Source organism: Cinclus cinclus, chromosome 28 (genome assembly GCF_963662255.1).
Source record: "Cinclus cinclus chromosome 28, bCinCin1.1, whole genome shotgun sequence".
Lineage (NCBI taxonomy): Eukaryota > Metazoa > Chordata > Aves > Passeriformes > Cinclidae > Cinclus > Cinclus cinclus.
The window spans coordinates 5,610,307-5,626,549 of NC_085073.1; the positions used below are offsets into that span (position 1 = coordinate 5,610,307).

Sequence of the window (16,243 nt, forward strand, 5' to 3'; positions counted from 1 at the left end):
CCTGGGCTGGAATTCCAGGAGGAGACACCTCCATCCCTGAGCTGGAATTCCAGGAGGAGACACCTCCATCCCTGGGCTGGAATTCCAGGAGGAGACACCTCCATCCCTGAGCTGGAATTCCAGGAGGAGACACCTCCATCCCTGAGCTGGAATTCCAGGATGAGACACCTCCATCCCTGAGCTGGAATTCCAGGAGGAGTCACCTCCATCCCCAGGGTGGAATTCCAGGATGAGACACCTCCATCCCTGAGCTGGAATTCCAGAAGGAGACACCTCCATCCCTGGGCTGGAATTCCAGGAGGAGACACCTCCATCCCCAAGGATCCAGCTGTGGCTCAAACCCTGCCCTTTTTGGGGGGCACTGCCCCCATTCCAGCAGCATTCCAGCATTCCTGAGCCTCTGGCACAGCCCAGCCCCCTGCGTGGATCCCCACGGACACGGGAACAGCGCCCAGGAGCTGCAGCCAGACGGACTTAAAATAACTCCAAATAACTCCAAATAACTCCAAATAACTCCAAATAACCCCGGATCAGTGTGGGCCAGGAACCATCTTAGAGCAGCAGAGCTGAGCTCAGCCCTGCTGGACCTGGGCTCAGCTGGGACACGACCCTGGATTTGGGAGAACGGAAGGCAGAAAGCTCCCAGCACAACCAGAGCACCTGGAGCACAGCCAGAGGGACCCCAGGGGCAAATCCCGAGGTGCCAACATCCCACAGGGAACAGGGGAAGAATAGGATCAGCCACCAGAGCAGGGCATGGGATGGGTTGGGTTTCAAGCCCACCCAGTGCCACCCCTGCAGGGACACCTCCCACTGCCCCAGGCTGCTCCAAGCTCCATCCAGCCTGGCCTGGGGATGGGAAATCCACAGCCGGTCTGGGAATTCTGTGCCCACCCTCCCAGGGAAGACAAACCCACCCATCAGGTGACCCCCAAGTGTTGCACCCCCAAAAAGGAGCTCAGTGCCCTGCTCTGCTCCCGTGGGATCCTCCCTGGCTGTCCCCTGTGCCAGGAACTTCCCTCCTGCAGATCCAAGTCCGTGCCGAGCTCAGGGCATGGCGACCCCGCCAGCCCAGCTCCTCCAACATCCCAAAAATCTGCTTTAGCAAAGAAAAGACAACTCAAACTCACCCTCGCAGCGAGTCCTGGCCCCTTCTCCTCACTCTGTTTGGGGGTCTCTCCTCGTAGGCTGCAAATCTGTCAGTCTGCAAGTCCCCCTCGTACTGTCCCCGGGCCGGTGCCAGCGCCAGCACGGCCGTGCAGCCCAGCAGGAGCCTGGCCAGCCACAAATCCCCCATGCTGGCCCCAATTCCGAGAGTCCCCCGAGAGCTTTGTCCAGCTGCAGGGTCCCTGCTGCCCTTGTAGGAGGAGGAAGAGGAGGAGGAGGAGGAGGATGGATTTTGGCAGCAGCCCCCGGGTGCCAAGGACCCGTCCTGGAGTTCCCTTTCTGGAATGAAAGGAGGGGGAAAGAGATATTTTTAAAGATTTTCCTGGGGTTTTTTTAAGTCATTGATCAGCCCAGGAGCAGATCAGAGGCTCAGACCCACCCAGCTCCCACTGTCAGTCCCCACCACTGCATTCCCAAATCTTTCTCCCACTGCCGGTCCCCACCACTGCATTCCCAAATCTTTCTCCCACTGCCGGTCCCCACCACTGCATTCCCAAATCTTTCTCCCCCAAGAGCTGGAAACCAGGAGATGTCCAAGACTTGTGGTTTTGCCTCACATTTATTTTCCTGATGGAGAAACAAAGAGCAGCCAAAGTTCTCCAGGCCACAGGAGAAGGCCAGGGAAGAGCAGCTCCTGCTCATGGAGCATCATCCCACAGCTCTGTTGGGCTCCCTGCTATTCCAGGATCAGCTGCTGGAAAACCTCCCCCAGCTCATCCGTGGCTCATCCTGGCATGGGGACAGCCCCTGGCACAGCACTGACCCCCCCAGGGACATCGGGGTGTCCTGGGGGTGGCCCCTGGGATGGGGAGGGTGGTCTCGGTGGGCTGGGGAGGCAAGGCTGGGATCAGGGGGCAGGAGATGAGAAATCCCAAAGGAAAGGCTTTAAAAAGGATCCCAGCCCATCCCCAGGGTCACCATTCCCAAATTCCCCCAGCTGTGCCCGTGGGGAACCCATCCTTCCTCCTCTTCCTCCTCCTCCTTCCTCCTCCCGGCCTGCAGCGGCTCGGGATGCACCTCTCACCTCAAGAACCCCAAAATTTGGTGTTCCAGGAATGAGGAATCGTCCTGGATGTGCCCAGGAGTGGGAAGTGGGAACAATCTGAGCTGCGAGAGGCCCCGGGTGGGGAAGGAGAGGCCCCCGAGCCACCCCTGACTGTCCCCCCCTGCTCTGCCACTGCAACTTTCCCGAGCCAGCCCAGCCTCGAAAATCAGCCCAGACAGGACAGAAAATGTGACTGAACAAAAAAAAAAAAAAAAAAAAAAAAAAATCACCAGCAAGAAAAAAAAAATATTTAAAAATATTTTAAAATAATTAAAAGTTCAATTTCCTTCGCTGCTCCCAGCGTCTCAGCTGGGAATGTCTCAGCTCTTGAGGGCAGGAATTTTTTCAGGCTCTAAGATTTCAAAGGCACAGAGAGAGTGAGGAGAGTGGGAAGGGGAAAGGCAGGGTTGGGAGACAAAGAAAAAATTCCCCTTCCTGCAACCCCCCGAGCTCGGTCAGCTCTGCCGGCTCCGCTTATCTCCAGCCACACAAAAGGCAGAGTGTTCCCTGTCCCGCAGCTCCCGAGGAACGGGCAGCATGGAGGGGGAAAAAAATTATAATAATAATAATAATAATTTAAAAAAAAAGTGGCAATAAAAAAAAAGTGGCAATAAAAAAAAGTGGCAATTAAAAAAAGTTTTTAAAAAGTGGCAATAAAAAAAGTGGCAATTAAAAAAAAAATTAAAAAGTGGCAATAAAAAAAGTGGCAATTAAAAAAAAAAAATTTAAAAAGTGGCAATAAAAAAAAAGTGGCAATAAAAAAAAATTTTAAAAAATAAAATAAAATAAAAAGCGCCGAAAGTTTCGCACTCCAGCGATGGAAAGCGAAGGAATTCCAGCTGCATCCATTTCCCCGCGGGGGGATGAGGAGCCTGACAAATGATCGATACACGGGACATTCCCGGAGAGCTCGCACACGCATGGAAAAGTCATTTACAGCCGCGAGAGAGTCGCGGTTTCAATGGAATAAAAGCCTCCAAAAAGTTCTTTGCAGCGCTGAGAAATTCCAGCAAACCCCACTTGTGAGAAAGACACTGAGAAAGCAATGCGAGAACCAAACCCTAAAAAATCAGATTTTAAACCGGTTGGGGAGGAAGCAGGAAAACATTTCCAAGCGTGTGAGCGTGAAAACAAATAAATTAAATGTTGGGGTTTTTTTTTTTTAAAAAAAAAGAAAAAAAAAAGTGCAGGACATAACCAAGCAGAGAAAGGAAGAGATAAAGAGAAATAAATCAGCTGTGCAGGTTGAGGTGGAAAAATGAAATACCTTTGAGTCTTGGAGCTGGTGATGTGCCCAGAGCTCCTTTGTTTGGTGGAGGTCTGGGCAGAGCAGGAGGGACTGAAATCCTCACTCCTGGGGAGAGCAGAAAAGGTACAGCCTCATCCAGGGCAGGGGGAGGGCTCGGGAGGTGGGAGTAGCTCAACCCAACATTCTCCAGCCAAAAAAAAAAAAAAAAATAAAAAAAATAAAAAAAAAAAAAAAATTCCCCGAGGAGAGGTTGGGGGAGAGCTCGGGTCCAAACCCGAGCTTGTTTCTGTCACCCCGGGGCTCATCCGAATCCGAATTTTGGGGATAGCTGGTTTGGTTTTGTTGTCCTCAGGGTGGGGGTAATTAGAGTTTGGTTTGAATTTTGGCGGGGGGCGGGGGGGGGGGGGAATGGTGGTGTGGTACAGCAGGGGAAAATATCGAGTGAAAAAGCACTTTTCTGGTTGGTGGTTTGCCTGGTTTAAAGTGTGAAACAATGAAGGAAAGCTGGATTTTTGAAGGAATTGGTGGCCCGGTCCAGGATTTTAACACCCAAAAGTTGCCTCGGCTCCAGAGGAGAAAAAATCTTGGGGGTTAAGAAGCATTTTCTCAAAAGAAATTATTTAAGGAATAAAAGCATGTTGGAGATATTCAGTCTTCCTTCTGACAAAGAACTTTTTGGGAGTTCAATTCCACCCTTTGGCTCTGTGAAAAAAAAAATAAAAATGAAACAATCAAATAAAATTTAAAAAAAAAAAAAACCACCAAAACACCCAATTTGCCTCTTGCTGCAGGCCCCACAACCCATGGCTTTTCTTCAAATAGCCCAGAATAAAATGCACATAAATCCTCTCTCTGCTCCGTGCCACCGCTCACCCACGGCTTTTCCCAGGGGTGGAAGCCCGGAATTCTCCCAGGAAAGCCCAAATCCGGCTGATTTTGCAGGTCCGGGGCGTTCAGAGGAGCTCCTGCACCGAAGGGGATCCAGAGGGAGATCCAAGGATTCCCCAGGGTCGCCCCACGGCTGCTCCAGCCCCAGCCCCAGCCCCTCCCGGCCCCGGCACGGGAGGCTCCATTCCCGGGGTTCCAGGGGAGCCCCAGCCCTTGTCCTGCTGCTCCCTTCGGAATCCTGGCTCTCCTCTGTTCCCAGCCCCGCTCCCAGTCAGCCCCAGCCAGCTCCGGAGGGGTCAGGAGAGGCTCGGCCTAATTAACAGCAGCCTAATTACCAGCGACCTTGCGGGATGCCAGGGAAAAGGCAGAGATGGGAATGGAGCTGGGCAGGGAAGGCAGCTCTGCCAGGAGACAATTCCCATTCCTGTCCCCATTCCCAATCCCAATCCCAATCCCAATCCCAATCCCATTTCCCATTCCCATTTCCAATTCCCGTCCCCATTCCCAATCCCAATCCCATTTCCCATTCCTGTCCCCATTTCCCATTCCTAATCCCATTTCCCATTCCTGTCCCCATTCCCAATCCCAATCCCATTCCCATTCCCATTCCCATTCCCATTCCCATTCCCATTCCTGTCCCCATTCCCATTCCCATTCCCATTCCCATTCCCATTCCTGTCCTCATTTCCCAATCCCATTTCCCATTCCCATTCCCATTCCTGTCCCCATTCCCATTCCCATTCCCATTCCCATTCCCATTCCCATTCCCATTCCCATTCCTGTCCCCATTTCCCAATCCCATTTCCCATTCCTGTCCCCATTCCCATTCCCATTCCCATTCCTGTCCCCATTCCCATTCCCATTCCCATTCCCATTCCCATTCCTGTCCCCATTCCCAATCCCATTTCCCATTCCTGTCCCCATTTCCCAATCCCATTTCCCATTCCTGTCCCCATTCCCATTCCCATTTCCCATTCCTGTCCCCATTCCCATTCCCATTTCCCATTCCCAACATTCCCATTCCCATTCCCATTCCCGTTCCCATTCCCCAATCCTGTCCCCATTCCAGCCTGGGCTTTACTTGCCTGGGATATCCCATGGGAAAAAAAGACCCAGGAAAGACCCAAAAATGACATTTTCCCTGGAGGAGGAGGAGGAGAGAGGCCTCAAACCCACCTTAGGCTCAGCTCAAGGAAGGGTTTCACTTCTTAATGAGTGGAAAAATGCTTGTAATTAATTCCTGTTGTTGTTAATTATGTGCTTGGAGCAGAACCTTTGGAATAATTGAGTTTTTTGCTGCCCTGGGCAGAGTGAGAAATGAAGAGAAAGGAGAAGTAAAGGAGGAGTCATTTAGGGGTGATTTGATGAATGTTTTAGCCTGGCCTGAACATAGAATTTGACTTTAAATAATATAAATTTGTTTTTAGAGGGTCTTTTAATTAATTTTCAGTTATTGCGTTTATTCAAGCTCCTGAAATGTTGTTCAGAAAAGGAAAAAGCTCAGCCTATAACTTTGCCATCAATGAAATCAAATATTTGCAGATGATTCATTATCTGTCCAAACTACTTAACAAACCCAGAAGAGATTCATGAGTTTTCCCAGTTTAGATTCAGGAATTCTTGCCATTTCTCCTGTGCAAGCAGGTGGAACTTGGAGCAATAAATTAGCAATAAATAAAAATCCTCTGGGAAAATGGGATGAGATCCTGGTTCATTAATGCCATTGGAACCACGGAAATGCCCAGGGGAGGGGGCTTAAAGCTTCTTAAAATATTAAATTCAATATTTACATTTTAATGCTCAGCAAGCTCGTGGGAGGAAAGGATATCGGGAATTGGGATATCAGGAACTGGGATGTTGGGAATTGGGAAATAAGGAACTGGGAAATCAGGAATTAAAATACCAGGAATTGGGAAATAAGGAACTGGGAAAACAGGAATTGGGGAATCAGGAACTGGGATAACAGGAATTGGGATAACAGGAAATGGGAAATCAGGAACTGGGAAGTCAGAAATTGGGATATCAAGAACTGGGATATTGGGAATTGGGATATCAGGAATTGGGAAATCAGGAATTGGGATTGTCCAGCATGGAGAAGTGAAATTTGGGGTGTCCCAGCTGTGGATTTCCAGTGCCTGAAGGAGCCACAAGAAACACGGAGAGGGATTTGGGACAAGGGATGGAGGGCACAGGGAATGGTTTTCCAGGGACACAGAGGGGCTTTAGGTGGGAAATTGGGAAGGAATTCCTCCCTGTGAGAGGGACGAAGCCCTGGGATGGAATTCCCAGAGCAGCTGTGGCTGTTCCTGGATCCCTGGAATGTCCAAGGCCAGGCTGGAGCCCCTGGGACAGGGGGAGGTGTCCCTGCCGTGAGATGAGATCTCAGTTCCTTTCCAACCCAAACCATCCTGGGATTCTTTGTTCTCCCAATCCTGACGAGAGCTGGGAATTTGGGTGTCAGCCTCGATTCCTTCACCTCTTTCCTTCATTTCTGCATCAAAGCTGAGCAGGTTCAGCCCCATCAGAGCCTGTCGGGAATTCCCAGAAAAGCTGCTGAGAGCCCCTTGAACTTTTCCATTCCTGCCTTTATTAAAAGTGCCATTAAAAAAAAATAAAAAAACCCGCCTTGGCTAAAATTAGCTCGTGTTGCTTCTTCCAGGATGACACAACTGCTGTCAGGGCAGCAGCAGCTCTGAAATGTGATGTCATCTCAGAAAAATAAATTATTAAAATAATAATAATAATAAACCCCCCCCACACACAAATTAAAAAGCAAACTCAGGCTCTTGTTCTGCAATCCTTGCAGAGAGCCAGGGTCAGGGAACGTGGGATGGACACTGCTGCTCTGTCCTGGCCAGCTCTGTCCCTGCTCCCTCTGCTCAGAGAGCAGGGAATGGAGGGATTTATTCATGGAATGGGCTAAGAGGGGCTGAGGTGGGCATGGGGATGAGGGCAGGCTGCACCTGCACTGTCCAAAATCTCCGAAACATCCCCTTGGAATTTCAGAAGGAGCTGGAGATCAAAAGTGGCGGCGAGCAGCACACGAGGGGAGGCACTGAGAGACTCAGCCGAGGCAAAGCTTTCCTCAAGGAACCCGTTCCACAGCATCAGCTCCTTCCCCACACACGCCCAGCAGGGTTTTGGCCCCAAAATCAGGTTGGCTTCTCCTCCTCCCTGACATGAAATCAATAATCAGCTTGGAGCAGCTTCCTGCCTCACCTCTGGCTCAGCCCAGCGACCTCTGCTCGCCAAAAACACATTTCAAAGGTCCCGGGTGAACACCGGGGCTCCTGAGAATTTTCCAGGGCAGGGAATTCAGTGGGTGAGCGCAGGGAACAGGTGATCCCAAGGATGTGAATGATCCCAATTCCTGACAGCAGGGAATTCCAGGCGGTGGCTGTCAGGAATTGGGATAATTAATAATCACCTGCTGGGATGATCCATACTAACCCACTCCTGTACATTGTCCATTGTAAAATGCACATTAAAAAAAAAAAAAAAATTAAAAATCCTGAATTCAAAAAACATCCCGAGGGATCCCTGCGGCAGCCTCAGCTTCTCTGGGAATCTCTTCCAGCGTCTCGCCACCCTCCCAGGGAGGAATTGCTGGCTCTGCATTCACTGGGATGAAATTCCGTGTCCATCCCAAGCCTTTGGGTTCAGACAGGACCAGGTCAGACCTCAGGGAGCTCTGAGCGACCTCAGGGCTTGGGGGCAAAGAACCGACAGAATTCCCTAAATCCTCATTGCCTCCCGCAACGCCCTGGGTTGGAGAAACTCCCGAATTTTCCAGGCACGTGGGAGGAATGACAGCCCAGGGATGCGGGGCTGGGACCGAGGTGCCACCGGGCAGGGCTGATCCCAAATCCCCTCCGAGGATCTCAGCCCTGGGGAACATTTCCAGCTCCGAGCTTGTGACCACGGTTGCAACATTCCTTTTGTTTTCTAGGAATTCGACTCCACCAAGGAGGGAAACCACAGGGAAATTGTTTCAGTGTGTGCTCTGGATTTGGGAGAGGAGGGATGGGGCCGAGGGATGATGTATCCACAGCCAAGAGCTTTTAAAAAAACACCCTTTGCTTTAAAGCCGGGGAAAAGGGACTTTTTCCCTCTTTGGCTTGGCAGGGGCTGAGCCCAGGCAAGAGGAGATCAAAGCCAGGCGAGGCTGCTGCGAGAAATCAAGCCCTGGACATTTATTAAGATTTTATTCATTAAAAAAAAAAAATTAAAAAAATAATAATAAATAAAAAAAAAAGCCCTGCTCTGAGCGCAGTGGGATTTCGCTGTGGAACTTTTGACACGGGAGCTGCCTGATTGAGAATTGCCTCTTTCTCCTGGCAGCAGTAAGGCGATCCCTCCATTTCCTGTGAAATTCCAAGCAGGGACACAAACACCTTTCTTGTTGCCCTCAGGTGGGCTGGAGGCACATCCAGCCCTTGTTCCTGGGCTCTGGAATGGTCACCCCAGGCAGATGTGACCCTCCCCACCACATCTGTCTGCTCCAGCCCCACCTTACTCCCTCTGCCCTCGGTTGAATTCCAGAGTTTTCCCTTTTTTTCCAACCTCTTTTATTATTTTTTTTATTATTATTATTATTTTATTTTTTTTTTTCGCGGTTCTTTTCTCCCCTTTGTGCGATCTGCAGCACAGAAATTTAACTTGGCAGAGGGGCTGGAACAGATGGAGAGCCCTGGCCCGGCTCCCCAGATCCCAGGAACTCCTGCTCGGTGCCACTCACTGCCTGGATCTGCCAAGGCAGAGCCTAAAAAAAAAAAAAAAAACACTTTAAGATAGAGGAGATGGAATTTTCTATAGGACAAGTGACCACACGAGCACCCTCCCCCCGTGGAAGGTGAGGATTCCATGGGAGCTGATTTCGAGAGAAAAAAAGAGGGCAATTTCAGGGAAAGCTGGAATCAATATATCAGTATATCAATATATCAATGTATCAATATATCAATGTATCGATGTATCAATATATTAATGTATCGATATATCAATATATCAATGTATCAGTAAATCAATGTATCAATGTATCGATGTATCGATAGATCAATATATCAATGTATCAATGTATCAATATATCAATATATCAATATATCAATATATCAATATATCAATATATCAATATATCAATATATCAATATATCAATATATCAATATATCAATATATTAATATCAATCTCAAAGATGGAATCAATATATCAATATACCAATATATCAATATACCAATATACCAATATATCAATATATCAATATATCAATATACCAATATACCGATATATCAATATATCAATATATCAATATATCAATATATTAATATCAATCTCAAAGATGGAATCAATATATCAATATATCAATATATCAATATATCAATATATCAATATATCAATATATCAATATCAACCTCAAAGATGGAATCAATATCAATCTCAAAGATGGAATCAATATATCAATATATCAATATATCAATATATCAATATATCAATATATTAATATCAATCTCAAAGATGGAATCAATATATCAATATATCAATATATCAATATATCAATATATCAATATATCAATATATCAATATATCAATATATCAATATCAACCTCAAAGATGGAATCAATATCAATCTCAAAGATGGAATCAATATATCAATATATCAATATATCAATATATCAATATATCAATATATCAATATATCAATATATCAATATCAACCTCAAAGATGGAATCAATATCAATCTCAAAGATGGAATCAATATATCAATATATCAATATATCAATATATCAATATATCAATATATCAATATCAATCTCAAAGATGGAATCAATATATCAATATCCCTTCCTACAGCTCCATTTGGAGAAGCCTCAGCATGGTGAATCCACACTGGATTTTCCTGAAAGGTGAGGGTGGGGCAGAGCTCTGCTCTTGCCTTCCAAGCACATTTATACAAATATCAATATTAAATTTTAATTTTCCTATAGTTAATTGTTTTAAAAGCATCTTCTAAGTCTTTGCTCTCATTATAATTTATTAAGTCTTGAATTTGTATAAAGAAGCTCGCAAATTTATGCCTCACAAACGTATTACCAGCTAATTTCAAATTAAAATATTTTAAAATTAATATTAATTAATACAAAATTTATTTCAGCTTCCCTTTAAACCAAATTATAATAAATTTCCTACTTTATATTTTTCAAGTTATCAATTAAATGCTTCATGAACACAAATCGGGACCACCTCTAGGACCACCATTTAAACTGTAAAATTTAATTCAATCCAAAATTTCATACATATATATATATATGTGTATATATACATCGAAGCCATGAGCAGGCACAGCCTGGAGCCATTCCTCATGGAAAAAAATCCTTCTTTTTTCTCCCAGCACCAACAGACGATGTGGGGATGCCCAGAAATGGAATTCCCAGAGAAGCTGTGGCTGCCTTTGGATCCCCTGGAAGTGTCAACAACCAGGCTGGAGCAACACAGCAAAATAAAATACAATAAAATAAAATAAAATAAAATAAAATAAAATAAAATAAAATAAAATAAAATAAAATAAAATAAAATAAAAAATGTCCAGGTACTGCTGGGAACATTTTCAGACCCCAAACTGGTTTTCCACTGGGATAAGGACAGAGCCATCAAAGGGAACGAGCTGTAAAACAGCTCCAAACAGGATCAAAGCCTGCAGAAATTCCCAGTTCTCAGGACTGGAAAAGCTGAAGGAGCCACTTTATCCAAACTAAAGGAAGTTTGAGGCATAACTTAAATGCCAGGCATGGATATCCTTGGAGAAGGAGAATGTGGGATAAAGGGAAAAAAAAAAAATCCTTTATAGTTGGGAAAGAAAGCAGCATCAGCTGGATTCCAAATCCAAGGAGGGAAGTTTTAACAGCACCTGGTCTGGGAAAGGTGGAATGGGAGCAGCTTTGAGGACACTTCCAACTTATGGGATTCACATCCAGATGCCCAGGAAATCATGGATTGGTGCCCTGGGCACGCCTGGATGTCCTGAAGGAGGAGAGGCACCGGGCAGAGGGAGGGAACGGGCTCAGGACCAGGAAAAGGGGCTGAAATTCCATTTGTAATCTCTGGGATCTCTGAGGTCACTCTCCATGATGTCATGTTCCTCCTCTGTCACCACGCAGGTGTCACCACACCTGCTCCCTGGACGGGGGAAGATTCCCAGTCCTTCCCCAGTCCTTCCCAGTCCTCCCCAGGGCTGTTCACCCACACGGAAACAACAACCACAGCTCTGCCAGTTCCAGCTAAAAATATCCCATTACCCATTTCCCCCGAGACTCCTCCTCTGAGCCTTCTTCCCGGGGCATTCCTGCCCAAATCTGAACTCAAACTTCACCACCCAACCCCCACGGATGCTGTGTCCACTCCTGGTGCCCAAATGTCTCCAGCCAGGCCGAGGACTCCTGGAAAATTCTTTTTCCTGGGAAGTCTCCACACTCATTTCCAGGATAATCTCCTCATTTAAGGAATGCCTGGTGGGTGCAGCAGATCCCAGAAGGAAAGGGGGGGGGGGTCTTGGCTCGGGGGTCTCTCCGAGCCTCCCTGGGTGAGGCAGGATCGCTCCAGCTCCTCAGGAATATCCAGGGAATCTCCTCAATCCAACACTTCAAAACACACTTTCTACAATGAGCCACGTGGGACAACTCTCTCCTCTTTTTCCACTCTGGAATTCTCCTTTTTTTTTTTTTTTTTTTTTTTTCCTTCTTTTTTTCCTGCCTCGCCTTTCCCCCTTCCCGGTCTCCCGCGTTTCCATTCCCGCAGGATTTGAGGATTTGTGCCTCCCCCGGTGTGTGCAGGTTTCCTGGTGCTGCTCACAGGAGACATGAGTTCATCCAGGCTCCCTCCTTCTAATCATTCCCAGGCATGGAAAAATCCCCCTCACACCCCCGAGGAGAACATAAACATGGACGGGATGTGCACAGCTTATGGAGACGGGACTATGGGAAACACATGGTTCCAGTTTAATAAAACTCTTACATTTCCAGGGCGTTTTTTTTTTTATTATTATTTTTTTTTTCCTTTTTTTCCCCCATTTTATGGCTTGTTACAGAGCTGGGAATAGCAGGGCTTGTTTTGTTGTTCTTGCTGTGTTTTATGAGGACAATGCCTTGTCCAGAGCTCCAGACATCAGATTTTTTTTTTTTTTTTTTTGGGGGGGGGGGGGGGGGAAGATAAAGCTTCCGGCAAAAGCTCTTGGATCTGGCCCAGGTCTCCCTTAACTCCTTCTGGGAATGCTCAGGGTCTGACAGCCAGGGATGGGCCACAAAGGGGTGGTCAAGAAGCCCCAGATGCTCGGAAATATTTGATCTAATCTTGCTCCTTAACCGATTTCAGCCCCTCAGTTGGATTCTTCCATGCTCTCTCTGTGTTTTTCCAGGGGGATTTGGGGTGCAGGGAAGGAGTTTGCTTGGCTGGGGCAGAGGAAGGGGATGGGGGGGGGTATAAAGGCACATTTGGATCATAAATCACAGGACCCCAGGATAGTTTGGGTGGGAAGGACTTTAAGGATTATCCAGTCCCAGCCTAGAGATTCCTGAGCATCCCTGTTCCCATTCCTTGTTCACAGCCGGGCTCCTGCCGGGTGCTGGGTTCCAGCTGCTGCGGGAAGTGGAGAAGTGAAAGAAGGAGGAAAATTTGGGACTGCCAGGGCTTTGGAGGGGATCACAAGTTCCTCCCTCACAGCAAAGGCTGGATCTACTTTTCCAGCCACTCATTTGTGGGTGTGTGCTGCCCAGGGAAAGGAATCAAACCAGGCACAAACCCCAGAGTCTGGGGAGGGAGATGGAACCTGGACTAACAGAGGGAGAATATCCAAGCACCTGGAAAATCCTTGAAGATTTCTGCTCACTGCCATTCCATGGAGGCACCTTCTGCAAGACCTTTGGCCCCCACCCACCAAAAGCTGTTTTTTTCTGCTCCTGTTTTATTCCTGTTACAGGGAGTGGGGAAGTGACTCTGCTCATGTTTTCTCCATCACTACAAAGAAAAGCCCTGGAACAAACCCCAAACGCTCAGCACTGCCTGGGAAAAGGGAGAGAAATCCCACAAGGATCCCTCCTAAGGCTGCAGGAGCTGGAAAAGGACTCAGACCCCATCCCAGTTCTGCTGATTCCCTCAGGATTTTCCCGTCCTGCAGCTCCTCTGGGAGCTCCTTGTCCATTCCAGCCCCTGGCTCTCCCCCTGCCCTCTCCCCTCCTGTGCTGGACACTGTTGAGTTTATTTTGGTATTAATTTAAAAAATCCCATTTTCTGCCAGCTGCAGGGAGAAGCTTTGGTGGGATGAGAGGAAAGGGGATAAAGGGAGGGAAGCACTTGGGGGAAATGAGGGGGGCAGGAGGCTCCAAACCCCAAACACCACCCGGATCCCACAGCAGCATCCTGAGGGAGCAAACTGCAGGGAAATGGGGCTGCTCCAAAGCAGGAGGCTCCTGCCCACTTCCTAGAACATTCCTGGAACTGAGGAGTGCAGAGGTGCTGCTCTCCAGAGCTGTCACGTTCCATGTGCGGAGCTGCCCCGGCGCTGAGCTCAGGGCTCTGCTCTGCTCCCACATTCCAAGGCTTTGGCTGCTTCCCCTCCTTGGGATGTGCTGGAGTCAGGCTCAGCTCTGCTCCCTCCGTGCTTGGGACTAAACACAGCGATCCTGTCGGTTTTTCAACAGGCAAAGAAGGACTGGGGACAAAGGATGGAGGGATGGGATACAGGGAATGGCTCCCCACTGCCACGGGGCAGGGCTGGATGGGATAGTGGGAAGGAATTCCTGGCTGGGATGGAATTCCCAGAGAAGCTGTGGCTGCCCCTGGATCCCTGGAAGTGTCCGAGGCCAGGCTGGAGCAGCCTGGGAGAGTGGAAGGTGTCCCTGCCCACGGCACTGATGATCCTTCAGGATCCTTCCAACCCAACCCATTCCATGATAAATCAGGAATGTGAAAAACACGGCAAATACAAACCACAGCCTGACACAGGCATTGTGAAAGGGTCACTGGGATGCTGGGAGAGGGAGCTGGGACAACCAAAGTGCTGCAGGGATCAGAGCAGCTCCAGAATTTCAGGTTCACAGGCGATAGAGCAATCAAAATCCAGTTGGGTTCAGCGACTGGCTTGGAAACCTCCCAGGAATCTCTGGTTTCAGGCAAGTTGGAAATAAAACAAACTATTCTGATGGTATTCAGCCTCCGTGTTCAGACAAAACTCAGCAGCCAGGGAGCCAGAACTTGCTGTTTTTGCAGCAGTTTTTCACAGCCCAAAGACGTTGTGTTTCTGGTCAAAGCTGATCCCAGTTTTTGGACTCTTTATTGTGATGCAAATTATCCATCCCAGTTCCCGTGCTCAGGCTGGGTCATTCCCTGGGGGAGAGGTTGGGATCAGGCTGGGGGATGATGGCATTGAGGGCACAAACACCGAGACCCCTCTGAGGACAGCAGGACGATGGGGCAGCTGGAGCCCAGGAGCCCTGGGAAATTCCTGCCCAGCGCCAGGAACATCCCGCGAGGCTGAACCATTCCCTGAGATCCATCCCAACCCCCTGACACAGCTCCAGCCCTTCCGTGGCTCCTGTCCCTGCTCCCACAGTGCCTTCCTCAGCAGGAAGGGGACATTATAAAACATCCCCAGCAGTCACCTTGTCCGAGGTCCAAGCCACCCCTTCAGATGCTGCCACTGTCCCCCTCTGTCCCCACACAGGACTCTGGGAATGCTCCCAGTCCATCACCTTTCCCAACCCAGAGCGCTGCCCTGAGCTGCTTTAATTCACCAGAGCTGTGATTAATTCAGGAACAGCTCAGCACCTGCCCCATCCAACTTCTGGGCTCCAGCTCCTCCTCCTGACATTCCACGGGTCACTTCCCCACTCGGGACTCGTCCCCATCCAGGGACAGGGATGGTGACGTGTCCAGCCAGACCAAACCAACGTGGAAATGGTGCTCCCAAGAGGCTCGGAGGAGACACGCCTTGGGAAAGTGTCTGAGCAAGGCTGGGATAAATCGGGATAAATCGGGATAAATAAACTGTGCACCTTAGCAAAAGGCTGATGAAGGCAATTCTTGGCTCACACTTCAGGAGTTTTTTCCACAGTTTGTCACTGGCACCATCAACACGTGGAGAGTGGGAAATGTGTCCAATATCTAAAATAAATCTGCATTGTTAGATGGTTCTGCTTCGGAGGAGCCCTTAAATCACCCCCTTAAACCACCTGAATTAAAGAGAGGTTTTAATACAGGTTTTTTATCCAGCTTCCCTCATCCATGGAGAGCTGTTTCAAGTGGGGTCCGGATCCATCAGGAGGGAGAACTCACACTGGAGGAAGTTGTTTGGAAAAAAACATAAGAGCTATAACAGTCCTGGAAATTCTGAAATGCAACCACCACCCACACATGCACAGATGGACACACACTGAGAACCTCCAATGCAGAGGAAAATCGAGGTATTTTAGAAATAGCACTGACATTTAGACTCCCAGAATGGTTTGGGTTGGAAAGACCTGAAAGATTATCCCATTCTACCCCTACCATGGGCAGGGACACCTTCCACTGTCCCAGCTTGTTCCAAGCCCTGTTCAACCTTGGACAATTCCAGGGATCCAGGGACAGCCACAGCTCCTCTGGGCAACTTCCCTAAGTGTCTTCAGAAAAAGCAGGATTTTGTTTTATTTTAACCTGGTTTAAAAAAAAAAAAAAAAAGAAGAAAAGAAACAAAAAGGAGAAATCAGAAAACCCAGGAGTTACAGGTGGACGAAACCAATGAGACTGAAATCCACTGAGATACTCTCACTGATGGGGAACAGATGCCACAGAGAAAGTGCAGTCAGAGGGATGGAAAAGGATGTTTCCCGAGTGCCTCATTCCCTACAGCTCCAGAAAGAGTTAAATCC

General features: G+C 48.1%; 1 protein-coding gene across 2 annotated transcripts in view; it reads right to left on the minus strand.

Moving 5' to 3' along the window:
• The window catches only part of FBN3 (fibrillin 3), a 71,990-nt gene extending 70,693 nt beyond the window's left edge, over positions 1-1,297 (minus strand). For both annotated transcript variants that reach the window (XM_062510243.1, XM_062510242.1), the window contains exon 1: positions 1,131-1,297. In XM_062510243.1, coding sequence (XP_062366227.1) covers positions 1,131-1,297 — 167 coding nt within the window. The remainder of the gene's footprint in view (positions 1-1,130) is intronic.
• Between the last annotated feature and the right edge of the window lie 14,946 nt (positions 1,298-16,243).